Source organism: Lasioglossum baleicum, chromosome 12, assembly GCF_051020765.1.
Source record: "Lasioglossum baleicum chromosome 12, iyLasBale1, whole genome shotgun sequence".
Lineage (NCBI taxonomy): Eukaryota > Metazoa > Arthropoda > Insecta > Hymenoptera > Halictidae > Lasioglossum > Lasioglossum baleicum.
In genome coordinates this window covers 11,135,714-11,163,712 of record NC_134940.1, presented here as the reverse complement: position 1 = coordinate 11,163,712, position 27,999 = coordinate 11,135,714, and the positions used below count along the sequence as shown (strand labels likewise).

At 39.9% G+C, this 27,999-nt stretch overlaps 4 protein-coding genes across 10 annotated transcripts in view; 2 read left to right on the top strand and 2 right to left on the bottom strand.

Moving 5' to 3' along the window:
- LOC143214395 (alpha-tocopherol transfer protein-like) overlaps window positions 1-1,132 on the top strand; it is a 28,621-nt gene extending 27,489 nt beyond the window's left edge. For all 6 annotated transcript variants that reach the window (XM_076435422.1, XM_076435423.1, XM_076435421.1 and 3 more), the window contains one exon: window positions 4-1,132. In XM_076435422.1, coding sequence (XP_076291537.1) covers window positions 4-38 — 35 coding nt within the window. In that variant the 3' untranslated portion in view covers window positions 39-1,132. The remainder of the gene's footprint in view (window positions 1-3) is intronic.
- LOC143214399 (alpha-tocopherol transfer protein-like) lies at window positions 1,130-11,498 on the bottom strand. Of its 2 annotated transcripts, XM_076435428.1 has the most exons (7): window positions 11,356-11,498; window positions 6,994-7,249; window positions 5,319-5,410; window positions 5,003-5,248; window positions 4,056-4,250; window positions 3,228-3,399; window positions 1,130-1,772 (listed from the first exon to the last, which is right to left on the bottom strand). In XM_076435428.1, the coding sequence occupies exons 2-7, from the start codon at window positions 7,193-7,195 to the stop codon at window positions 1,732-1,734; spliced, it is 948 nt and encodes a 315-aa protein (XP_076291543.1). In that variant the 5' UTR covers window positions 7,196-7,249; window positions 11,356-11,498; the 3' UTR covers window positions 1,130-1,731. The 2 variants fall into 2 exon arrangements, with proteins under 2 accessions (XP_076291543.1, XP_076291542.1); XM_076435427.1 differs by lacking the exon at window positions 11,356-11,498 and having other exon boundaries at window positions 6,994-7,264.
- On the top strand, window positions 11,420-27,974 carry LOC143214407 (uncharacterized). The gene is made up of 2 exons (XM_076435438.1): window positions 11,420-11,805; window positions 27,800-27,974. Exons 1-2 carry the CDS (start codon window positions 11,420-11,422, stop codon window positions 27,963-27,965), a joined length of 552 nt encoding a protein of 183 aa, XP_076291553.1. The 3' UTR covers window positions 27,966-27,974.
- LOC143214401 (retinaldehyde-binding protein 1) lies at window positions 15,156-22,600 on the bottom strand. Its single transcript, XM_076435431.1, has 5 exons — window positions 22,232-22,600; window positions 17,002-17,342; window positions 16,300-16,428; window positions 15,674-15,908; window positions 15,156-15,380 (listed from the first exon to the last, which is right to left on the bottom strand). The coding sequence occupies exons 1-5, from the start codon at window positions 22,353-22,355 to the stop codon at window positions 15,349-15,351; spliced, it is 861 nt and encodes a 286-aa protein (XP_076291546.1). The 5' UTR covers window positions 22,356-22,600; the 3' UTR covers window positions 15,156-15,348.
- Window positions 27,975-27,999: the final 25 nt, after the last annotated feature.

The following is a 27,999-nucleotide window of genomic DNA, read 5'->3' as shown; positions in this document are numbered from 1 at the left end:
CAGCGATCAACTCTTATGGTTACGTGAAAGGAAAATAACTTGTACATAGTATTGACCGTCCCCACGAGAAGGGGGTGAAGAGGAAAGATTGCCTCCGACAGGATCGGGACAGGATCGGGACACGATTTTCGACTGGTTCGAGGCGATCATTTCGACGTCTCTGTGGTCGCGCCGACAACATTCTCGGCTCGTCGACTCGTCTCCATTATTTATAAAAAATCAGATTGTTGCTTCCCGTTGCCCCTGCTATTCCTCTCTCTCTCTTTCTCTCTTTCTCTCTCATCTCTATCTGTCCACGATAATTTTTCCGTGTTTTTTACTTTTCTTACGAGAGAAAGAATGCCGATGAAGCAACAGGTTTGCTGGCTGTCGCAGCTACAGTTATCGTTGTATTATTATGAGAGACGTAGAGATACTTAGGTAGAATTGGTAGAACAATTTTCCAATAAATTATATCGAACCATCGATAAAATGGATACCAACTCGAGGAAAAAATCCACAATGAAATCGCACTTACCTCCTGCAAATCCGATGAACGAATAAATAATTGATTACTACCACACACTGCGAATCTTTATGATAATATTAACAAAAGTTTAATTAATTACGACTCCTGCAACTTCCAATTAATACAGTTTTTATCTCGCAAAAGAATCCGCAGTCTATTAATTGAGTGAGTTTCTGTTGGCATTTTTGAAACACAAAAACATAATCATTGGTTTCCTACTGTTCTACTGTAATTATGGTTTTTCCTCTTCGTCCTAATGTTTATACAACAATATACGAGAACAGAAACTTCCACAAAGATCCGCAGTGTGATATTATCAGAGAAGCTTCGTCGACAAAGAGTGTAAAATGAATTTTTCTGGAAACGAATCGAGGTAACTCGTTTTTATCCGTCTCCCCGTGCACGAGACATGTACTTAATTAGAGTGACGCTAGCAATCGACTACGATAATTGTACGTTCGTTTGCTGGCGTGTCGCGGATGATTTTTTAACTGATTCTTGTCAACCTTATTATATATATATCCAGAAACGTCGAATTCACGCTCCGCGTCGTTGGCTGTACAAACTGAAATCTCAATTAAAAATGTCTTGATCGAAACTGATTGAGACTGGGTCTCCAAGTTACTTGCGAAAACTGTTTTTTATTGCACGCGTAGCGACATCCTGTTCATAGCCTTTTTCAAAAAATTGTTTCACTCGTTTTTCCCGAGCTGTCTAAACATTTGAACTATGTGGTAATTTTACTGTAATAATCGTGAGCTCATGCACGAAAAGAATTCTCTCCATTGTCGCAGAAAGTGTTACAGACGACACCTAAGATCTCAACACGTTGACTGCCACGTGAAAGTATTTTCTCATAAAAAGGATTATTAATTATACTGTATTTGTCGATTATAATTTTTATAGTATGATCTTCTCGCAAATTTTTATTTGTATTCGTTGATAAATAACTTCCACTGGCAGTGAACGCGCCAGATCGTTACACGCACATTAAAATCGTAGTTTTCCCTATTCCGACTTAACAATCAAGTTTAAATTAAGTTAAAGTATCTTTTTGTATATTCTCTTCATAATTCTAATTGAGGAATTGGCTCTGCCTCGTGCGATTTCCTCGTTTCCCGCCTTTTTCTATCGAAAACATGGAACCCCGGATCACGTGACTATCCTGACTGCTGGGTAGTTGTCGACAGGGACGATAAGATCGATGGACAACCATGAAATCCTTATCGCCTCGTTCCAGGACGATATCCACATTTGTTGGAAGCTGAAAACAAATTACAGTTATCGTTTCGGTATAAAGAAAATATAAATACCATTTAAATGTCTAGTAGCTACGTGATCGGACAAGATGGCGGTTGCCTGAAGATTGAAATTCGACCGATAATATTCATGAATTCCACTGTGCAGCTCAAATGTAAATTAATCAATTATTCCACTACGAGGAGTAAAAACACAATCACAAATATTCAGCAGACGGAAAAATTATAATTTGTTGCACAGTGTTGTTAAATAAGCCTGGCACTAGAACAGCCGAGTACAAATTTTATTCAAAGTTGGAAACGTGATTTATAATCTCTGTAAATGTAAATGTAAAGTTTCAAAAATAGTTAGATGGGTCCGGTGTTAGAAATCGGATAATTAGAGTGGCATATTCAACGGGGGCCATTTCCGCTAATGAATTAACAATGTTGCATAAAGCCAAGGCTGCGATGCCTGCGACATTGGACGCTGTCATTTGCATGGCAATGCTCGCATATTCTTCGGGGGAACTTCGAACTTGACTGTCTCGATTACGAGGCACGTGTTTCGTAGGATCATCATGAAAAATTATACTCGATTGCGTAACCGAATGGTAATTCCAGCCCCGTGACCGGTCATAATTACGAGGAACGTTCGCTCACGGTGCACATGCCGGAACAGGGTTAAATGAACCCCTCCGGAATGAACAAAGTCCGCAAAAGTTGCTTCGCAACTCTTCAAAACATCGTGAAATTCCAGGCAAGAACAATTGGGGAAAAAATGTATTTCCGGTAAACGAAAAGTAGAACTTCATTTTGCATTCAAAGTAGAACTCGATTAATTTAGCATTCTGTACGCGACTTCCTAAATTTTTATGATCCATGAATTCGAAGGTAAGTGTTATTAAAAATTAATAACAGAACATTTTTTGTAATGTGTACATTGTGCATTTTTTAAATTTCATTTAGTTCTCATTTTTAACTAAAAATTTCCATCGAGTGGTCGCAAAGCTTGTTTCAGGAGGATGGTAATTGTTCTCTGTATTTCATTTGGGTTATGTGGTGTTATAAATGATTGAAACGTGCAGCAAAAACTTTATTTCATTCAACAAAGCACAGCGAGGACATTGTATTTGTTAAATAGCGTGTACAGAAAAAAATACAATACAAAAAGTATTAGAAAAAGATACATATATATATAAATGCGGAAGCTGTTTATTAGATGGAAGTTTTAGCGATCTGTGTTAGCGTAAGCGCAATAAAAATCGGTTGCAGAGTGTTAAAAAATATAAATGAAACGTTCACCAATTCGTCGGAGAGAATGTTACGTGAAGATTAATATGTCAGAGGTGTACGGGTCAATTCTGTGAGTAATTAGAATGAAGACAAAGTACATTTGTTATAAAAAAATGAGAGTCATTAGTGTTTTTAACGAGTACAATTTGCAGCGGGCGACAGATATAACCAATATCGAGGTTTACCTTCGAACTCCTTCTCGAACCAGCAGAAGTACTCGCAGATACCTTCGCCGATTGGCACTTTTGGCAAGACCATTTCACCGCCCAAGTCGGTTGGCACAGATTTGGCACTCAGGTGCGAGATCAACGAGTCACGATCCGTCCCGTGGAAATGGAGCCTCTTTTGCGTTTTCTCCTGCAGGAAATCCGAAACATGAGTATTTACCGAACCGCCTTGTTTCGCAAGTTAACCGTAGTTGCCACGGTGATGGAGTCATTACGCGAAATAATTAGCGTACTAGGGTTAACACTTTCACCTGCGATCGCAGATGAACCGAGAGGAGAAAACGTGAGACAATGGCACCGCTGTTGGAAATTGACATCTTTTTCACAATAGATAGGGCCATTCAAAGAAAAATTGAGCATGGTATGCTGATAATAATTTAATACAATTAATGGATGAATGGACCATTTATCAAGTTTCACATTGTTGGATTATTTCTCAAAGAGCAAATGTCTCGATAACCTGAGACAATGGCACCGCTGTTGGAAATTGATATCTTTTTCACAATAGATAGGGCCATTCAAAGAAAAATTGAGCATGGTATGCTGATAATAATTTAATACAATTAATGGATGAATGGACCATTTATCAAGTTTCACATTGTTGGATTATTTCTCAAAGAGCAAATGTCTCGATAAAATTTTATTTGCATTTTTTGAGTATGATATAAATGGCTAAAGTTGGCAACTACAATGTAAAATGGCGATGAACACGGAAGAAGCAAAGATGGCGACGGTAAAAATTGTTCGTTTTGCTGTTCGATGGAGGCGACTGTCCAAACGACTTACTAGAAGGAAAGGCTTGAAAATGGCGAAGAGCATATTGAATATGAAAGGCTGATTCACTATGTGGATACCCTTTAGGCGACATGGCAGACATCTCTGCACCCATTCTGTCATGGTTGCCGCAAAAGTTGGCGTGAAATGCGTCACGTGCCTCAACGTTAAGCCCTCCATGTTTAGAATCACGTGGACACCGGCGATCTGGAACAAAAAGTCGAAGTTACAAAATCTATAATAAAAAATCATTACAAATTCATTGTTTGTTTATTAACGTATTTCTTAACGCAAGAAATTATTGACTTTATCAAACTGAATGTTTATTATTTGTTAGTATTGTTAAGCTTTCCCAATGTATGTTTCAATGCAAGTACGAATCCTGGCTCGTAAACAAAGAAGAAAAATATGAACAAAGCATACAGTGCAAACAAGACGAGCAACACTTGTGTGCTAAAGACTATGATCCACACACAGCGACAAGATGGAGCCCGTGCGAACGCAAACGTCGATGACTCCGCACAGTTTGACGACAAGGTTCAATGTGCACAATTATTAGCTTAACAAGAGGTATATCAATTTTGCAGAATCCTAACACTGCAAGCGTTGAGTAAGCTGTGCACACTTCTGTAGAATCTTTGCTTCGGAGGAAAAGTCAATAGATTCTTCGCGCAATTTACATATTCAAGAAACGTGCTCAACAACGTCTTCTTTTACCTGGTTCCTTGAGATCAACTTTGATCCTTTTATCAGAAAGAATCTAAAAATGCTACTACACTACTTTCGACTCAAAATTGTTAGAAGAAGAATTAAAATATTTGTGGAACTTCTACTTGTTGGGATTGAAGCATTTTACACAAACATCCACTAGCTATTGTGTGTAACAGTTCCAAAAATGTCTGTGTAGCTCTTGCATGTTAGAATTATTTAACTAACCTTTTCCGCATCTTTTTACAGACCTGTGTCTTCGGTTCTGCCATCGCGGCGTCCAACGAAAGCATGACAGACCGGAAGATCTCATCGATGCTGACTTGTTTGGGGTTCCACTTCTTTCCAGCATTAATAAGCAACACTCTACAACCATTTGGCGTGCGATCAGGCAGAGGAACTAGTATTTCCGAAGATAAAACCTTTTTCTCCTTGCTGGGCAGCAAGTTGTCGCAGTAACGTGGGTGGTTTGCCCTGAACTTGTAGAACCTCTTCAACTATCGAAACAAAATTACTCGATTAATGGCTTAATAATTATTTTGGTGACAAATGAGAAACGGAAATTACCAGCTCGTAGGTGCTCTTCGGGTACCACTTGCAAGGACGCAAGAATTTCTGGTAGAACTCGTCATCTTCCGGTAGCGTAAGTTCCGGTTCATCTGGAATCGAAAACACGAAGGTTAGAGGCCATCTTGATTCTTCTCACTATACACTTCCGAGCAGGAAAGAGAATAGTAATTCATGGGCGATCGTAACCGCAAATCACTACAGGCATCGCGGAAATTATTGCCTCGAGCCTGTTACACCGGTCACACCGATATCCGATTCGATTTAGAACTTTATGGCTACTAAAAGTCTCGGGAGAGTGTTAAACAGCCGTTCGAATGCAATTTGTTTGGTGAATTACTGTCAATGATTTGCAGACGTTAATTCTCCTAGTAGAATTCTACTTGACCTTAGGTCCCAGATACATGGTCGTAAAAGCGTTAATTGGCATGAATGCACAATAACACTTGAAAATGATACTTATCATTTCCGCCTGATAAAATGACTACAGATTTTTATGCAAAATGAAAATTTTATATAAAATAGACATTTATTTCACTTCTCAATCATTTTGACAGTAAGCATCAGGGTTTTTAAATTATTATTTTAATATTTTTTACTTTATTACCCGTTTAAAATAGTCTATTTCACGGCGGATAGTCCAAGGTAACAAGCAATAATTCTTTTCAAAGAGAAGAACAGCAATTCCAGGCAACGCTCCCTACGGCTCTCGACATTTATCACTGATTTGTTTCTCTTCTCTGCAGTCCCGAGTCCCGAGTGATCTCTCCACGGTAGAAAGTACATAAATCGTTCGCAACCTGTCCATCGCAGAACTGTCACTCTTGGTTTCAAGTTCTACCGACGGCGAGCAAGCGGAACTTTCATTTTCATTGAAGCCGGTTCTCGAGGGAACATTATAGCAATCGTTACTCGACATAATCGCGATCACGGGGAAAACGGCGAACGATGAAAAATCCAGATTGTACTCGGACATTTTTACGAAACGATTTTTATCTCGATTGATAAACGAACTTTGTTCTATCGGGGAAACCGATATCGTACTGTGTATTTTCAGATCGTCTTTCTTTTTGCTTGATACGTTTGATAAAAGTTCTATCGCCGGTTTATTCTATTTATCCTCCTCTCTTCAGAATTTTGCAATCTTTTCTACGCTGCTCGAAATGACCATAAAGCCACCTGATTTTTTGATGAAATCTTATAATTATGTCATAGTAATGAGAAGCTGATGCACGATAGCATTTTAGGATTCATAACAGAAACCATTTACACGATTACATTCATAGATATAATATTTATTTACATAAAAACGTAAAGTTTAACAAAAAACGGACTGCGAAATTTCCATAATATTCTATGACATAATTATAAGATTTCACCAAAAAATCGGGTGGCTTTACGATCATTTCGGGCAGTGTATCAAGTTTGATTTTGTTTTTTATTGAAATTTATGAAAATTTAGAAGGGGTTCGATTGAATCATTCCAAACAAATTTAACAATAATAGAAATTATGAAGCTAAAGAAATAGACTACATAAAAATTATTCAATAGAAAAATGATAAAGTCCTCAGGATCCACACAGGATCGTCTCGCTGAGAAAATGGTTCACAACCGGTTCGCAGGTTGGGATTGTTATGGATCGAGTATCTCGGTTAGCCTGGCAGAGATAGTTACCTTGAATAAGCACCTTGATATCCTTCAGAGCCTGCTGGACGACCTCGGGCGTCTCCCTGAGCTCCTTTTCGGCCTTCTTCTTGAAGAACTCGTCGGTATCGTCGAAATCTGCCGCTAGGACAAAGTTTTCGATCTTGCAACATGGCACGTCCCTGACACTGGTGATGGTCCCGCCGCCATCTTGGTCCCGTTGCCTCGACATCGTCGAATTGTCGTTTCTCTTGCCTTCCCCGGGAACCCCCTGTCTCACGGAGATCTGTCGGACATACATGGTCAACTTCCGGTTCCTCCTCGAGAGGCTGCAAACTATCCTGAACGAAAATTCCGCAGAAGGAGTGTCCCCCTTGTGTGTGTGTGTGTTTTCCTACGTGACGTCTACGGTATTCCGAAACAGTGACGACACAAACTATGGACACTTTGCGTCGCGTGGTGTTTTTGTTGCTCTTGTTGTTCTGTGGCTGTTGCTTGTATCGTTTGAGGTGTTCAGAGAGCCCTCTCGTGTGATATGCCTGTGCCCCACCTGACCATGTACACAAGGGTTCAAAGGTTAAACCGATGATCCAGTTGCCAGCTGCGCATAACAGGGAAAACAGGAAGTCGCGTTCTGCAACCGAATCCATCTTGTTTCTGACGGCAACGCGACTATGTTCCGCCTGTTATAGTTGATTTTTGGGGAATCTGGAGCTGGTTTCACGGTGGTCAGTGGGTTTCTGAGTATACTGTGTCTGGTGCGCAATTTTTCGAAACTCCGATTGCTGATTTTTAAAGGTTTTTTGGGTTGATATTTCTCTAGCAAGTTTGGTCCTTATTCGTGTTAAAAATGATAGTAACAGGTTGACACGTAAATAACATTTTTCAATTTTCTGTATCTCTCATAAAATTTATAATCTGATAAATAGACTACGGGTTTTATGTTTTTATGACAAAATGATTAAATCAAATGCAAAACAGTGGGAGGATGTAAACAAATTTTTTAAACACTATTTTGCTGTTTTCAACTCGTTTAAATTATTGTTTTTTTACAATTCGTTAATGTATTAACTTACTACAATTTTTATTTTCCATAAAAGTCTGCAGTCTACTGATAAGAAAGAATCAGCAATCAGAATAATTTAGATAAGAAATCAGCGTTTTTTCTTTGCATCTTAATTAGAAATAAAATTCATATCAATCGAAGGCTCGACAAATATAACATTCATTTTTATTAAAGAGGATGTTAAAACTTTTATTGCCAAAAGAACGTCGATAGTTCGAGACAAGTGAAAGAATTTAAATCGAAATAATAGGTGAAAAATTAGCAGTGGGGGATCGCTGCGTTGCAGCGGTTGGCTCATGCACTACAAACATTCTATTTAAAGATCTCTCTACTTCTGCAAAGGTTGATCAACTTTTTATATTCATAAGCATTTTATCAACTGCCACCTTCATAGCCAATTTTCGGGAAACCGAATAAAACCACATAAAAAACATTATTCACAAAACTGTGCACCAGTAACGCTAAAACCAAACCAAAAATCCAAGTAGGCTAAAAGTGTAGTGATGAATTTGTGCGTGTGCGTGTCAGTGTGCAGTTAGTGTTGTCGCAACAATAAATCACCACATTAATCTCATTCGCATGTTCCTACGAAAACAGAGAAACACTAAATTGCCAGAAGCTCACGTAAGAACCAATACACTCTGAAATATTTAAATATCTGCTTTGTCATACTGACGCCTGTCCGAAATGGTCGACGAAGAGTCCACTAATTCCCAGAGAAAGCTTCAAAATTTTCATCAAAATTTGACTCAAGAGCAGAAATCGACCGTGAAACACACTAACAAAATTCCCGAGATCGAAGATTAGGAGAATGAGTCGATCAAAGTGCAGCTGCGTGCGAACTACACACACACTGTGCAGTGTGCGTTTATGTTCCACGTATACAAATACAGATCCTAATCCAATGGGTCTGGCGCCGATAAGGCAATTAGACAGCGTCGATTAACTCGTTTCTACACGACTCTTATCGAATCTCCGTGCAGATTCGCGTTTACGAGCTCTAATTGTCTAAAACGAGAATTAAAATGTCTGTGCATAAAGTCTATCTAGCCGATGAAAAAGTTTTAATTTGCGGTCGATTTGACAAGTCTTGCTCAATGGAAATCTATTAGCGCTTTATCTATCGCTGGTGAGTAAGCACTCCCAGAAACGAAGATTGAAGACGCAGAATTAATGAGTCCTTGATCTACTTAATTTTATTCGCATTTCCTGCAACAAAGAGCGCCTACAAAGATACGTTCGGCTTATCACTTCTTTGTCTCCCATGGACCAACGAGGCTTATCGCGTTTCCGAGTCCGAAGCCTCGCGAAGCCGTTGACAAAGAATCGCATCAGAAAGTTCGTTCACTCTGACTTCATTTCCATTCGTGAGCATTGCATCACTGGATATAACTTATTCTAAACCAGCGTCGAATTCGGATTCGTTCTTTCGCGATTTTTTATATTGTTTCATGCAAAGCAAAAATTAAATGGGCCTTTCCCTCCATGTTTTAAAGATTTCAAAGAAGTCCAGCTACTGTAAGAATGATGTTCTTTAATCTTTCAAACAATTTGAGATGATTTGAAATATAGAATTGTAGGATTAAAAGGACTGTCGTCTCCAGTAAAGGACGTATGGTCACCGTATGGATAACGCGATCGTAGAAAGGAATCGTGCGGCGAAGGTTGGAGATCGTCGCGTCATTTGGGACAAATCGCGGATGCGAGCGCGTTCCTACGGTGAAACTTTCGACCGATGTTCAGCCAGAACGATTCTGCATCGTTAGGGAGTCCATTCGAGGGAAGTTTCGTCCGGTAAAATGAAGTTGCAGTGCAGGGAAGTTCGATCGCCGCGGTCGCGAAGTTCGAATAAAACGCGGTTGTCGATGGGAATTGCGATTCCAGGGAGAAATAATCAACGGAAGTTCGATTAACAGGGCACAGCACCAGAGTCTGCGAACTTCGATGGAGAGAAATCGCTGGGGATTTTCTGCGATTACTCAAAATTTGAACCTAAAGACGTTTGAAAAATGACTATGATGAGACTAAACGTCGATTCCGAGTAGAGGGAAGTTGTTAAAGGACTCCAACTGTGATCGGGTGAACTCTATGAGTGAACTTATATTTTATTTCTTCTACACCTGAATCGATTGTCATCGAACGCTGTGCAATAAAAACATTCGACTTAGCTTCCAGCTACCAGCCGTTTAATTCGCAATTCATTTCAGTAATCGATTATGCAACTTTGTGTTTATACGACCTCTTATGTATATTTATTTTATGCATATTTGCGACAGTTACTCATCACCTACTTGCCAATTCATACGTTCGTATCAAACATGAAAAAGCTAAATGTAAAACGATAGAAATATCGAAAGCATTTCGAAAAAAACATTAAGGTACAAATGTTTGATCTGTTTCCATTCTTGCAACTCTGGAAGCATACATATTTCAGCAATTGATATTCGTAAATAATTTCTGCAGTTATTATTTCCTAGCTATTAAGATCAGCATTTTTAAGGGTAACGATTCGATTATAAAAAGAAAGCCCAATTTCTCCTGGGGATTAAAATATTTGATTCTTGCAGTAAACTATTATATGACTGCTTCGGAATTAGTATTACACGCTCCAAAAAATCGTAGATCAACAGCGGATCTATTCGGGAGATCGACATTCCCAATTCTGAATTTTAAATCTCGCAATCACTCGCGCGAAACGTCATCGAATAAATTCCCCCATTCGGGAAATTCCTCGATTCACGTTTCCTGCAAGGTGAACCAGCATTCGAGCATGCACAAAGACGGCGAAATCACGAACAGATATTTCTCTTCTTTAATATAATTTACAGACTGTTGTTTCGGAAGGAATTCTTTCTTTCCCGCAAATAAAACTGCAGAGCGCTAGCAAGGTCGAACGAGACAGTCTTTATACAAGTCATGTTTCCTTTATACTTTTCCTCAATATATACTCCCTGACGAATTAATTAGCTGTACTCCCACGAATTCTGGCTCGCCTTGCATGACTAAAGTCAATTGTCCCGCGATTTGCACAGGAAAACTCCAATCAACCGGACAGTCTTATAATTAACTCACAAAAATGCAACAGTCAGTCACCCGGAACGTGTCATGGATGATTGCAGAAGTTCGCCCATTAACCAAACCACAAATCCACAAACGCTCTAGTCCCACGCAAACCGAAGAAACCCAGGAAAAACGTCACTCGAAAACAACTTTCAGCCCAAAGAAAACCATATTCCCTACCTGGGGACACTCCCAATCCCTCAGGAACAACATCCAGGAAGTCCCAACATCGCAGCCACCTCTAAGCAACAACAACAACAAGGTACCTGATCAAACTGGGACCAAAATCCTTGAAAATCCTGGGCTCTTGGAGACCTTGTCGCAGTAACTATGGCACAGAATCAGACCTCTGAACTCGCGGAGGTCTCCTCCAACTGGTGTGACCTCGGTGAGCTCGCGGATGACGATGTTGGTCTCAGGAAATCCAGCTGGCACGATCCAAGGTTGTCATTTCACGGTTCGAGCGCGAGGGAATTCTCGATCTGCTGCGAGCGATCGATCAGGATGCCAGGCAGGACGACGCTGAAGAGGAAGAAGGAGACGAAGAAACAGGTTGTTGCTCGCCAAGTAAGGAGGATCCAGCGTGGCCAACACACCGGAGAAGACTGCTTCGTGCAGACGGCTCGCTGTCAGAAATCGGCTGGAAAGCGACCGGCCGTTACTCCCACCTTTCCCCGAGCCTACGGACTTGTTCGTGACAGTGAAAAAAGGCAGAGGTTAGTAGACTGCGAACTTCCACGTTCGACATGAAATTTTCATCAGGACGTGTCAAATGTCGAGCATTATTAACAGGGTGCCGAGGCGACGTCAACTCGTCCCTCCGTCCCCCGTTACATCACATTGTCATGACCCTCCGTACCGTCTCGTCCCCCTCGCTACCTTGCATCTAACGGTTCCGCGACGATGCATCTCGGGGGGGAATCAGGTTTTCCTTTTCCATTTTTTCTCTCAACGATTCCGCGCGCAATTCGCTTCCTGCACGAAGTGCACTGTTGCTTGGCTGCTCGGGATTAGGAATAGACCACCGCCATATTTAGTCGAGAATTCGACTTCCAGTGGCAATTTTCATTTTGTAGACGAATTTGGTTGGTTATTGGTTTGGAATTGTTGCATGATTTTTATGTGGTGATTTTTTTTTGAGTTATTTTGTGTTGGAGAATAAGTTTGAGGATCCAGATCGCCATTTTGCCTTTAACCTCTCGCACTGCGAATTATCGTTGCTCTGACTAGAACTTCATTGTTGCTCGTAAATTTTTAGGAGAGAGAAGTTTATGGTTATTGCATGTGTGTGTATTGTCCAATAACTAGCGACAACAAAATTAATTAGATCAACACACCACATTCGCAACATCTAGAAAATATGATTGTGTAATTTCCAACTGGTTAGAATGATTAAAGAAGCAAGTAAACGTAGCTTCTATATCGTGCAATTCATGCAGACTATCATTTCGCATAAAAATACGTCTATTAACATTTCACCTACCGGAAGCCTATTCATAGACCCTCTCGTGACTAAGCTGTATGAAAAAGAAGTCGAATACACTCCTAAATAATAATTTCACAAAGTTGTTGCTACACACATTTTTTAATTCTTAGAACATCTTTATATATTAAATTAATAATAAAGTCTCGGTGTCATAGTACATGGGGGAGTTCCTTTCTTGTCGAGGAATAGTTTCAATGGAACGCTTCGATGGAACGGCGATAAACTATGATAATATTTTGATAAAGTGATCTACAAGGTGAGAAAATGGATTGGCACTTTCGCGCAAACTTTTTGTTGGTGGCGCGGCGTGGCTCTGGACAAAGTTGACAAAACTGGGAAAAAATGGTCCTGTTAAACGCGGACGAGGCGGTGGGATCCGCAAGTTTAGGCGGGAAAGTAAAAAGTCCACCGGGATAATGGCGAAAACTGTCGGGGAAAAGCGGAAAGTTTCGATGCCGTAAAAAACTCGGGCCGACACCGACAGCCTCCCAGAATGCCGTGGGACCGGGTCGCCGATGGGAAAAACAAGAACGATGGGCGATATAAATTACAAAATGGTCAGAACGCCTCCCGGAGCTTGCATAACGAGCAAACGTTCTCAGACCTCTGACAGGGCGAACTCGGTGCGACTACCAACCTGATTCGTAATGACAGCCGAAAATGAGGCCGTGACACACGACACAACAGAGAAATTTCTATTGCGCCATGCTGTCGCGTCATTCTTGATCGTGGCCAAATTAACGAGTCCAAGCTTCTTTAAATACGACACGAAATTAGGATCGGAAATAAATAAGAAATTGTTTCGGTACACGATGAGGAAACATATCCGCTACATATATACATACATAATTTACCAGCCTCAGGATTCGCTAGCTTATCGGCAACTGCAATTTTTATAAACCAGCAGAGTGCTCGTGAATTTATTTATGTTTAACTTCTTTATTGGTTTTATCGGAAAATAGTGGTACACTCTAACTAGCATTTAATTTATAAACATGTTTTGTAACATCGTGTCGTCCGACTTTACGTCCGTTTCGCGAATTTTCGAATTTCACGGTTATCGATGCACCGATTTATATACACATAGAGAAATTATTTTACATTTAAATCGCTTACACGAAAGCACCGCTTGCTATAGTTCTAGGATAGATACACTCGTCATGTAATCCGAGAAAACTGTGTTGTTGCACGGCTTTTCGTGGCGAGTCAGCAATTACGGCGGGATCACGATTGCGAAAGACGCGAGGAGAAAGCCTTCGCCGAGTGTTTGCACCGAGGTTCGAGAAAGTTGAAGAATTTAAAGTTTTTCACCGTTTATGGGCACTTCTTCCGTTTGCCCTCTCTTGGACAATTGACAAATACTATGTTCTCTTCATTTAACTACTACGTCGAATATGATTTTATTCGGCTGCAGAACGAAGAGTATAAAATAGTTCGATAGTGTAGGAAGAGTGAAACAAATTATTCTACAAATTATTATACAATTGTAGAAAATTGAAATTGACCGACCGGTAGAGAATAGGTAATACGAATGACGCCGATGAAATATCGTTGCAATTCGTTTTTTAGGTATTATTGACACGGAATCGTTAGTGTTTTCTATTTCAGCGAAGTCGAATGACGTACAGTTGATCGTTTGTTGAGCGTCAGGTACGCGATGACAGGTAGCAGTCATGAAAATAACATACATACGCCGACACGCTCTGGAATATCGATAAAAATCGCTGACACGGTCGCTCGGGTTGTGAAATTTTACCAAGGGACCGATTTCACAGCAGTTTTATCTTCCGTCGTTAATCCAGCGGTCCATTTTAATTAGAATTCCATTGTCACACGGAATTTCCTGATTCCCGTAGTTTCACCTTCCCTCTCCAATACTTTCGTCCTTGTTTTGTCAATGTCTCTTCATATTCAATGCCTCTGCTCGCCCTTGTCCGTCATCTTCGATAATCCACAACCTCGACCATTTTGTTTCGATTGTTATGTCCCGAACCCGATGTCGTTCACACGAGATTCATTACCGACTATTACTATTTAATATGTATTAAGGTTGGTTCACAGGATAGTGTCACCTTGATTTACGTAATTGTAATTATTACTATTTACAGCGCGAAATGTTTGCATGGAGATTAAATGGTTTCTAATGTAGGTGGACGCATCAATCATTAAATTGTTAATCTAACTTCTGGAAATACTTACATAAAGAGATCAGTGATTGCTAATAATGTTAACAAAGATTTAAATAATTAAGAATTCAAACAGTCTAATCTCCCGCGTCGATTAGCATTGTCTCGAGGATGCAAATCTTATCTTTGTATTTATATTAGAGAATTTGTATCGCTCGATTCTGCAGTCCGACATTGATTCTATGAAATGGAATTGTTCGCATGACGTCAGGCTTTACATGTTTCATTGTGACAATATCGCATAAAATCGCATTATTTTATTATGTTGCTTTCGTCAGTGCGAAATATGATTATACTATCATTTCTCCGACGTTTTCCTTCAACTTCAACAACACAAGCGTCGTCTACAAATGAGATGGCAATGTGTGGTTTTAATTAATCTGAACGTGGTCACTTATCGGTACTTTATACTTTCGGGACGCTGTTTTGGAATAACCGTAGCGTACTCGTTTATTGGAACAGTCGCCTAGTGTACAAAAGTATACAATTTATTAGAAATTCATTAGAAATACGTAACAATCGCGACCGCCTCGGGCGTTCCGCGTAACAATTATGGTTCCTCAACTTCCACGCGAATCTCAGTCTATTTAGTTCTTGCGGAGACCGTATGAGTTCCACGCTGAAAAATAAAGAAATCGATAGTTAATACAAATTTTAAGAACAAATATTTTGTACATGATCACTAGACTGCGGATCTTCATGCAACATAACAATTTTTTACATCAATTGGTACTGGAACCAAATGAAAATTTTCTTTCCTTAATAATTTTAACAAATTCATAATAATATGTTGATACTCTTAAATGCTTGTTATCTTTCAACAGTTTTAAATCCGCAGTTTAATCGAATTTGGAGCGTTTGATGATTTTTAATCGTTCATGACGTTTAACAAGTTCAAATGTGAAATGTCACCTTTAATTCTATCTTCGCAATTGACCAAAGTGGGGTACCAATCGGCACTGGTATAGTCGATTTCCGGTAGATTGCCGCCATAGTTCTTCGGCAGGTGGCTCGCAGGGATGTGCTTGTGAAGGGAATCCATTTTGCTGCCGTGGAAGAACATGCGTTTCTTCAACTTCTCCCTGACGAAGGGCTTGAACATCTGCCAGACCATGTTGAACAGGATCGGTTGTTTCACGATGTGAACCTACAAAGAACAATCCAGTCAACACCAGCAACTTGACAATGAAACATAATTTGTTGATACAAGTGTGAAAGAAAAATGGTTGACATCTTAGGCTCTCTTGTGCATCTATCTCCGCCAGCGTTAAATATTTCTTTAATAATTCACGCATCAAAGTATTCTGATTTTTGAAGCCGTTTTTGCAAGAATTTCTAGAATTTTTTTCCGAAAAACTGCGGTGGGACTTTGCACACATATTTATTGATATTCAAAGTGCATCTGTGATTTTTTTTCAAGTAAAAATACTCAGAATTACGTGAGATATATATTTTTTTATGTATTATACGACACTTATACTAAAAGAAAATTTTGGAAATGAAAAACCAGAATAGCCCATTAAGTTTCTATGGCGAACCTCTTTAAGACGCAACGGCATAGCTTCCTGGATGAAAGTCAGTAGCTTCATGCTGTAAGATGGCGTCAGCCCCAGCACCTGCTTCATGGCCAGTCCGTCGAAGTCCATAATCACGACGGTCCCGTAAATCTGCGAACAGAAACGCGGCTTGAGTATCACGAGGAAACGAGATCGAGCACGCGATGAAAACCAAGTTTTCCACATAGGCTGTTGCACAACCCTCTGGCTCGTTTTTAAAACTGCGCAATAGAATGACAGAATTAGGTTGACAAGTACAAAAGATACGCGAATAATCAAGTAGAGTGTCTAATTAAAATGAACGCTAGGTTCGACGCTGCTGTCGATTTGCATCGAAGGGAACTTTTAATAACAAATTACCCTGCGGACGCTGCACTGCCCTCCGCGTTGAACACTGCTTCTTCGCGTTTCTTAGTTTGCAATGACCTTTGCTCTTGTTGCGTCCATACATAATTCGCTTTTAGACCTTCCCACGCAAACAAATCCAATTTTTAAACATTTTTCTGAAGCACGTGGAACATTTTAATTACCTGACATTTTTTAATCTCCATTTCATCCTATTTGGCAAAATATCTCGGCTCAACTCGGCTTAAACTACATAGTTGGTGTTTCTGCATTTTTCTAGATTTTTTACATTGCTCTAGAAGTATAAACAATTAATTCCCAATGTTTTATGATTTTCACCTGCGTTTCCGGTTCCAACATGGCGACGTCGTGGATCAGATAGAACAGTCTTAATATCTGGTCAGCGGTAACCTTGGAAGGGTCCCAGGTTTTTCCAGAATTCACTTGCATCACCCTCCTGCCCTTGTGATCTCTGCCTTTCAAGACGTTGACGACGTTGTGCTCGAGGAACGCTGTTCTCTCGTCGCTGGGCATTAAATTCTTGAAGAGGCTGGCGTTCTTGTCCTTAAACTCGGCCACTCTCTTCATCAACTCGTAGGCGCTGACCGGGTAGAATTTGCACGGTCGCAGGAAGATCATCAGGAAGTCATCGTCGGTGCCGTAGTAGAGCGTGGTGTCCTCTGAAGAAAAAATTATTACGTCAGTATAATTATAATGAATTTTTGGTTTTCTTTAAAAGGACAGTTTTCAGCATTGTTCTTGATATAATGTGCGTTTGAATAAATAATCGTGAATTTTTCATTTGATCGCAAAAAAACAATGGGATCTCGTGATTGATGCCGATGATCAGGAGAGACATGATCGAATCTTTCCTATTTCGGTGGTTATTTCCTATCTAATCGTCGTCCAATCCGAGGCGTAATTAAGGATGATCATTATCAGATCCGAAGCGAACGATTTTCATTTCACGATCCGCGACAACGATGGCGGACGGAACTGTCCTCGCGTGCGAGGAAGAACCGGGCTCTGTCCTGTAGGAAATTGCCCGCGCTGAGCCTTGTTAAGGAAATTGTAATGATCCTTGTTCTCCTGGAGAAGTCGCATAAGCAATCGGTGGCTCTCGTGCCAACGAGATTCGACCGTGGGACACGCAAAACTTGATGGAAAACTCGAAAAGAGAGTGAGGACTTCCGCCAATTTGAAAACGTGGACGACATTGACAAAAGGAAGTATTCGCACGCGTGCGGTCTCTGCAATCTATTAGGCGTGCAAACAAATTATTGGATAAAATGGCACCGAACTTATTTGGAAAGGTAAAAATTGAAGACACACGGTAAAGCTGTTTCTTAACACTAGGTTGACGGGACCCGTCAAAATGGCGGTATCTAAAATTACAATTTATTTCTTTGGCTATTTATCATAAAATGTGAGTCCACACATTCTTGTTAGTTTTATGATGTAAAAAATCCCTAGGATTGTTAGAAGCCCTGCAGTGAAAGTAGTAAAATAAAAAACTGAATCGATCGAAGTATGAAAGAACGAGTATCCCATTGTTCGGAACACCCATTAACACACAGTTCTGATTTAAATTTAAGCGGTATTGTAATTGAAAACACGATAAGCACAATGATACAATACGATCGACGATAATCGTGTAAGGACAAGTGCCTCTTTCATTCGCACACGCGAAACTATATCTATGTAAACATTTAATAGGAACAGCGATAAGGGAACGTCTTCTGAAAATAGATATGCTTGTATAAATTATTGGAAACGTACAGTGGCGAACCAACTGTTTCAATTACTCACTTAGGACATTGACTGTTGCTACAAAATTAAAATATGCAGCTGGTTGTTTTATTTCAGTTAAAACAACCAGCATAGCTAAAAAATCTGAATTCTCCCCCGATCTGGCGCTATATTGGACAAAGACAAGATCCTCCACACTATTTTCCCAGAAAATTAACATATTTCATAACTTATTAATCGGTTAAAATACCAAAGCTATCGATGTACAATTATTGCCTCTAAAATCAAGCAGGCTCCAAACTTTTGAGTTCTACTGTACTCTGGCGATAAAAAAACAACCATATCACATTGTTAGGTGGTTGCCCGATACACTGATTCCTCCATACACCAGAAAACAATAAAAATCATATTGGGTTGTGTAATAAATTCCCCCTTTTTTTGTATTTTATTTTTTCCCGCAATTTTGTGTTTTGTTAGGTAAAGTACATATATGCATTCGCAAGTCTTTTTCTTGCTCTACAAACCTATCTGCTTCAATTTTTCGAATTAATTAATTTTAATCAATCTTCAGGCTTTTTCAATGGAAGTTCCAGATGGCAGAAAAATTCATTTTCGACATCTGCTCGACATCACACTCAAGTTGTGTGGCACCCAAGCTCCAAGTTTTTGAGTAAAGCCCATGAAGCGAAGATGGAGGAGTAAGTTATAAATTGATTAAAATTGATTAATTCGAAAAATTGAAGCAGATAGGTTTGTAGAGCAAGAAAAAGACTTGCGAGTGCATATATATACTTTACCTAACAGAACACAAAATTGCGGGAAAAAAATAAAATACAAAAAACGCGGAAATTTAGTACGCAACCCAATATTATAATCTGTAATCCCTCATCTTCTCAACATCAGAACCCAATGTGCTGAGGATCCTATTCAAAAATCCCCTGAAATTTCATGGAGCCTCATCGTTACCCGTCCCTTCTAATAAAAATATAATTGATTTAGGAATTCCGACCGACTGGATCAAAGGCCACAGTAATCACCCCCCGGAATCTTCGCTGCAATCTGCTCCTAACCCTAAAATTTTTTTTAATAATACAATACAGGAATGTTTCAACGGCAGAGCCCCGTTGTTTCCCAGTTTGTCGATCGACGGACGCTATCAGCCATTATTTCCGACGCTATCAGGGGCGGACGCGATTCTGCGCCAGTGCAATAAGAATGTTATCTCGAGTGTACGGATCTCCTCCGGTTCTCGTTGTCGCAGTCGAGGGTCAAGGTCCGCCGGCTTCGTTTATCGCGACGGATTTCGGATCGATCGCTCTTATCAGGAATCCTCGATCGCTGCCACGTAGTTACAGGTTGTTTACGATAAAAATGAGAATCTCTATCTTTAACTCTGCCTCATACTCTCGAGCTCGTCGAGTACCGAACGTCAACCCTAAAAATTCTCACAGTATCAAACCAGTTCAATTCAGTAAAAAGTTAAAATTAAGTAAAAATACAGGATGATCGATAACTGATAGTAAAATCGGAAAAAGTAGTTTTATATTCAAAAAGTAAGGTGAAACAGATATACAAAGAGCACAATAAAAATAGTGTTAATGGAATAGAAAATTAAAATTCATCTCGAGAAAACAGCCAGTCGCATCGGCAAAAATTTTATATCCTTCACGAGCTCATGTAGAACAGCTAAGTAACACTACAACTGTTCCCCCATATTATCTTGTTTGTTTCGAAATTATTTTTAGTCCGTAATGTTATGAAAATCGGTTCTGTATGGAGAGAAAAAATTCTTACACCGCGAGAGCTGTGTTTTGAAACGAACCAATGGGTGGACGGACGAAAGATAGAGCCACAATTCCACTGGCTGCGATAACAGTTATCAAAGAACGTGACCCCAACTCTAGCCTCCGATGCACTCGGATCGGCGCACATTTTCGGATTTTAAGAAAGTACACTTCCCAGGCTTCTTATTCTAGTTCAACAATAAACCTGCTTATCTACGCTATTTTTATCATAAAGAAGAAACAAGTTCTTCATCGATACAGTTTCAGAATAATCTTAAATTGAACAATTTTAATGCAATAGTTCCGTCAAAAATCAGTTCCAGAAGAACGTCATCGATGATTTTAGCCGATGTGCTCATCTAATTTGTTTTTATCTGGACTGCTCAATCCTGTGTCCATTGAAAACGCGACGGGTCCATTAATCTCTCGGTTTTCCACTGATTGTCTTTCTAATTAGCTGAGAGGAATGCGCGTTAGCGTAGTGACGCCTCTTACAAAAATTGTAAGACTGTGTTTGTTCAGTTTTGTAAAGTTCATTTATTATTCAATATTTCCAACTTCTATGGATGCATGAAATTCTACAACTTCGACTGAAACTTCGCTGTGCTCGGAAAATTAACAAATTGCGTTCATTCATTACTGCAGATTTTTATGCAAAATAAAAATTGTTTACATCGAACAGGAATTTCCTTCTCTATTTAATAATTCTGATAATACATTGAAGCTCTTGTGTGTGATCTATCTCTGATTGCACTCATTTTTGCCATTATTTTAAATTCTTTAACAAATCTTACCCTCACACATCAATTTCCCAAAATTTCCAATGTCTAGATAAAAATCCCAATTTTAAAAACATCTATTAAAGACATCTGAAAATAATCGAACCACTTAAAAATGCACTGCATTCGAGGTTGTCGCGTCAGCAATGAATCATAAACAATGTCACATTATCAGACATTTATCAAACCTCCAACTGCTGCAGATGTTTGAAACTGCGCAATTCATCAATTCCATGCAATGAATGGTAAATCAATAATTTTTACGACTCCATACTCATCTTCGAAAGAGGTACATCACGTCAGTGCATCGCGTATTAGCAGACACAAAGCGGCAGATAAAGAATAACATGAATTTCGCGCGGAAACGTGTCGCGCAAAATTACTCGGCACGCGCGCGCCGAGCTGTTTGCACAGGAGGAAATGATTTCACAATTCGTTATGCGCGATTCTGTCAGACGTGCTCGTTGAACGGGAGATAAACTATCGAAAGCGGCGCCGGGGAAAATTAGAAACGCGAGACGCAGAGTTCCGCGCCGAATTTCAGTCGAGTAGTATACTGGAAATATACTAATCGCGAGATCGTCTTCAATCCTCTTCGAGACCGGCACAGGTGCGACAGCTGACGTCAAAATCAAATTGTTCGCACGTTTGCTGGCGATAAAGCTACAGGCGGATTAGAGTTCCGCCAATTGATCGATGGTTGTTACCAGGCCAGCTCTTTATGAAAATATAATACATCGTTTGCGATGAAAGAGGATGTAAATTTAATTTAAATAATTCGAAAATTACGTACATTCTTCTAATACCTATTGTTTTTCACCCACTTTTGCCATACGTGCATAAAATCTGCGGCCTAGTTATTACGAAACAGGAAGAGTCGACCGTGTGGTTGAAAGAGTTTCATTTTCTTGTATAATACTTTCTAGAAGATGTTAGTGCAAAATAGTACGAGAATGGTGACGGAAAATTCAGGCTAAAATTGTTTGGATATGTTCATTACTTTAAAGTGTAAAATATCACGAAACAAATTATAATATGTTAAATAAAAACAGTCGGAATTTCCAGTCCTGCTCTCACGAATCTCCTCGCTTTCTCGCACCCTTCGTATACTTTTCTTAAACATTCGCGAGCCAGGATTCCAATCGGATTAAATCCAACGTCACATCATTCCCACGACTATAATCTATCATACTTCAAAAGCAATCGCATAAAGGCGAATCGGAAGCGGAGTTAAAATTCGTTAAAACGTGTTCTCACCGGCGAGGTACTTCTTGAGCATCTCTAATCCATTCTTGACGTTCTCCTCGGTCTCTCGGAGCTCCTTGGCGGCGAAGGCCAAGGCTTCCGGCCCCGGCGGTGTCAGTTGAATTTCGAACGACATGTTTCCTATTCGCACGGTTTTGTTTCGATCTCGTGGGACGGTTCAGCAGCGAGCGTGTTCGAAACGATCCTCGCGGCAGGACGACCGCGATATATCTGTGATCCGATATATCTCGCGGCCGGGGAAGGAGGTCTGTGCTCTTGTCCACCATCTCGGATCCAATCTTTGACCGCTCAAAGTCCAAGCGGCGACCAACGAGACCGCTCTCGATCCCCCGGAGGAACGAGCAGACGATTTCGTGACTGTGAAACCGTGAAACTGTGAGACTGTGGGACGCGTCGCGCGCGGTACGTCACCTGATAATGAAGACAGAGACGTGCACATGACGGCCGCCGCCTGCCCGACGGATTGATAAGCATCGATCGTTGCCTCCACGAGCTTCGTTCTCCCTCTGTCTCTCTCGTTGACGGATCATCTGCTTCTTCGTCGGAAGAATCAAATCTACCAGCTTCGTTCTCTTTTTCTCTCTGGTTGACGAATCATCCGCTTCTTCCTCGGAAGCATCGAATTTACCAGCTGCACCCTCTCTCTGTCTCTCGTTGACGAATCATCCGCATCTTCTTCGAAAGAATGAAATCGACGTGCTTAATTCTCCTTCTCTCTCGTCGACGACTAATTCGAAACAAATCGCACGGAACAAATACGGAACTCGACCCCCGAGAGCGCTTTTTCTTACCGCGATCGAGGAACGCGAATGATTGCGCTCACGGGGACAGGTTGATTAGGAACTGCTGTGGCTCTTTGTGCGATTCATGCTCGTGTACCGATACCGCAGGATGTTTCACTATGCTGGAGGTGGAGGAGCCTGCTGCCGAGCTCTTTTGTTTCTGCACGGAAATCGGTATCGGCGCGGAAAATGGAAAGCATTGATGGTAATGTGTAGACTGCAGGCACTTATGGTTAAAATGAGTAGGTGCTATTTGAAGCGGTATGAACTGGCTGTACCTCTCCGAAACGGTTGGAAATGTAAGAAATTCTTGTAGATCAAACTTTAATGGTATTAACTTTTGCGCATCGATCACAGGTATATGTATAATGAATGGAATTGATCTAACCAATTTTTGTTTCGTATGAAAATTCGCAGATTTAGATACAATACAATAAAACAACAGATCACATTTATCAGTAGACAGCGGATCTGACTGACATAAAAATTTATTTTCTCTCTTAATATGTTCAATGGGTTGAGAATAATATAAAAGTATTTTAATTCGTCTAATGTCTTTAATGTTTTAAATTACACCTACTCATTTTTGTCATAAAATCCGCTGTCCATTTATCAGTAATATTTAACGCACCCATTTGTTACATGATTATCGATTGCTTACACAGATCAATTTCGTAACAGGAAGATGAATAGGTAAATGAGCAAATTGTAATGAACATGACGCTCTTTTGTTAAACAGTTTTATTGCGCCGTAAAATAACTTTTAACAACGAGAACACCCGGCGTTCTTGCTCGGTGGAACACAAACCCATAATTTTAATGAACTCACGTTGCGCAACAACAATTTTCTGTGCCTGAAGAGCCTCCCATCACAAAAACTGATTTACAAGCGAGCGAGGCGCGCAGAGACCTTTACCCTAAACTGTAACATCCATAATTTTCTAATCAAGACCAATAAATTACGAAACCTTTAAAACTCGATTTAACTGAAAATCAAGTTGGACTATTTCGAAATGGTCAAGCACAGAAACTGTCAGGCAGGATGAACTTAATAAAACATTTTTAATTTGTTCATTGAAGAGTCAAAGTAACACGATCTAATATTTTTAATTTACGATTACTGAGATTGCAGAGATGCATCCATGAGGAATTATTCAACAATTTCTTCAGGCATATGTTCTAAACGAAATATGGCTGAAAATTTGGATAGTCGTTATTCTCATAAATTAATGTAGTCACTTTTAGGCGTCCCGTAATACTTTGTTGCTTAGTGTTGGCCGATGTTTTGTGTTCCCTGCGAATTTATCGAGGATTACGTAAAGTAATGAGAGTTAGAGATTGCAGCGAAACTTTGCCAACCACGATCGTTGCATCCTCCTACCTTTTACTGCGCGAATGTACGCAATTACGTTGACGAATTAATGCTTAGAATCAGGCAAAAATGACGAGGAGCATGCGTGAGAACAAGTGGTCGGTATGTTTCTATTATTGTAACATTGTTCGAACAATTATCACGGGGACATCTCGTTTCCTCTTCGAGATAAACCTGCATTCAGCACTCGACCGACGTAATTTGAATGAAAACTAAATTTAATTGCAGTCTGATTAGCTCGATATCGATCAGATGCAATCAGTATTTTTGTGAAAAGGTTCACCTTGCAGCGATTAAAACGTCGAAAAGATAAACTTTATCCTCGCGGATTACTCATTCGCAGTACACAAGGTTAATGTATATCGAGACTATATTCTTAGGGAATTTATAGTCAATTTAATCTCACAGAAATATTATTAGCTTGATCTTTTTGGTGGACGATAATAGTAGATCACCAAGTGCAATGAAATTAGAAAATCAGTACGCCTCAGAGATACATTCGATATCGATTTGAATCAGTATTTGCGTTGTATTACAGTCCACTGATTAATACGTCAGAAAGATAAATAATAATCCTCGTGATTAATTAATCTACACCGTATATGATTAGTATTAGACATTACATTGAAATTCTTACAGAGTGCATAGATAAGCTAGCGAAACGACTAAACGCAGTTTAAAATAATACAAAGATTAAAACGATTTGAGTATGTCAATATTATATATGTATATACAGGGTGTCCCAAAAATGCTAGACTTTAAATGAATCATCCCTGTCAAGGAAGAACAGCATTTTTGGGACAACCTGTATTTATTATATTTAATAGAGATAGCTCATTCATAAAGAATATAATTGCATGGTGAAAGGATGAACAGTTAAAATTCTCTAACGGCATAGTAGGCTTCTCTGAAAGTGCATTGAAACAAAGAAATCAGTGCACCACGCGTCCCAGAATAAATTTATAGTTGAATTTCCCAGTGAAAGAATGAACAATAAATTTTCTCTGATTATGAACGGATCAACGAGAAACAACAGATCCCCGCGAGATTGCAGAGGAACAGAGAAATCAGTGCATCTCGAAGATGTACAAACAATTGCTTATCCGGCGCCGATAAAGCGAAAGAAAATATAGAAACAACAAGCGAATCTCAACCTGCCCGATGTCCGTTATCTATTGAAATTTGTTGTGCTTTTTAACAGTTCACTCGAAAATCTTATCGTCGAGTTTGTTGACAGAACCGAAAACGAAGTTCGACGGGCCGCGTTGACAGAGATAACATTGCAGATCGGTGATGTAGCCAGGCCGGTTTATTTAAAATCACTCGGTTCTTCTCCGCACGTAGCAAACTCTCGACCAGATAGAACAACGATTAAAGTCCAATATAATAATTCCTCTGACTCAAAGACGATATTTATTCGAGTGTCTCATTCGATAAACGACTTTGCACTCAATAATGCACACGTTGCAAGGCACCGTTGTTGCAACCGCGAAATTCGTGCTGTATTTCCGCGAAAGTGGGACATAAACACTTTCCTGACGCGGATCAAAGTGAAATTTAAATTAGCCGCTGCCATTGATACTCTCGATCGGCTTGGAACAATGCGCAATCAGTAATTAACTCTGTCACCCTAATTCAATTTCCGCAAGGTGGAATCAAATCTCGATTCGCACCGATATCATTTTCTGTATCCAGAAAATCCAGTAATTTCGTATTTGCGTTCGAGAAATCAGATTATAAATAAAACACGATCGATTGAATCGAAGCGCGAAACTTATATTGTATGCAAATTTTCCGTGAGTACTGTAGAGATAAAAAGTGTGCATCATTGTTCAACGAAATTCAATTGCAGCAACGTCTTCTTCTGTTACATTCGAGCTGAACTATGTTATCTCGTATTAATTAGCGTGCACATTTAGTAAACATTTAATCTCTCGACATTGTTTCGTCATTCTTTCGAGTAAAGTGATAATTAATATTCTTTTTAAGGTCTCGAGAGAGCACAGCAATGATTAACCAGTCGGTTGTCGTTTGTGTTTCGTAAAAAATGGACGATCGCTCGTCTTAGTCGCCGGGCGAGCCCAATTTATATTCAGCCGGGCCACAAAATTATCGTTCCAGTTCGCGGAGCGCATAAATCATGAAAATCGTTCGTTGCGTTCCTGTGTAAGCGTCTTCTGAATGTCTCATGATACTTTGCGACGTGCACCGGCATGCATAATCATTTTCCTTCTATTTTTCTCGAACAACTTCAAACGTGACGAACGACCAATGTAAATAGTCGTGACAAAAAATTAGATAGTGTCGAAAGGAGGAAGTGTTGGAAGACTTTGACACGCGCCGATTCGAAGTGGATCGGAAATATTCCGATCCCATGGATCTTGGAGTCTCGTTAAGATCCATTTAAGCTTTAATATTTAGCTTAACAAACCATTTGTAATTCCTGAAGTGTCAAATCTGGGCGAAGAGACATTGTAAATCATTTTTAATTCGAGAACAAATAATTCTTACCGGAATTTACATTGTATCTTATGGGAGAAGCGGCAAGAATCATTTGCGGACTTATTTTTAATTCGAGCGCAGATGATTCGTGCCGCTTCTCCCATGAGACACAATGTATATTCCGGCACGATTCATATGCTCTATTCAAACGTCCGCACAGCGCCAATCCATGCAGCGGCAAAACGCTCAAACTGTTAGCCAAACGTTATCGACCATCGGTAACAGCGGCGTCTTTGATGGTAAGTTCCTGGAAATAATTACCGACGCTATCTAGCGGTAGATGTCAGATATCTGATTATTCCCTGTCGGCAACATGTGGCTAACAGTTTGAGCGTTTGCCGCTATGTCCATTAGGGCTGTACGGACGTTTAAACGGAGGAAATGATTCGTGCCGGAATTTACGTTGTACCTTATGGCAAAAGCGGCAAGAATCACTTGCGCCGGTATCTAATATAAGTGTTTAATTTGATAGACCAATTTCTGAATAAACAATTAGTCTCAATTATATCGTAATGCTTAATATATTGTGCATATTTATTGAATAAACACATCAATATTCTTCCTGTAAATAATGTACCTCACCAAGCGATTTATATGTCGCAGATGATGCTCATGATGATTTCAAGACACGTGTCCTGCAAATTCGATGAGAAACACGCATTCTACTTTTAAACTGAGACTGTGCCAAATATAAAGAATACAATTTACTAGATCACTGATTTATTTAGAATACAGCGATATTCTAAATAAATAATAATATAGAAAAAGTGTTGAAGAGTAATCTAGCTCTATCTGTAGCTTCGTTAAATCTCTGTCTGGATATGGAGCACTCGTTGCCCACGTTCGACACTCTATTTCTTCGTCTGCAAAACTATAGTGTTCGCTGTTTACCGGTGCTTTTAGGCGAGCAATGGTGCAGTCGAATAAATTTGAAGTCATCACGGAAGAATGCAGCAGCGGCAATCGCAGCAAATCATCGCGACCCGACGCGGCGGTGCGTCGTAAATTCGTCGGAAGCGAAGATATTCTTGTTACACGCACCAATTTGCATGAGGATCCTACACGCTAGTCCCGGGAAACTCCTAAACCAGGATGACGTAGTC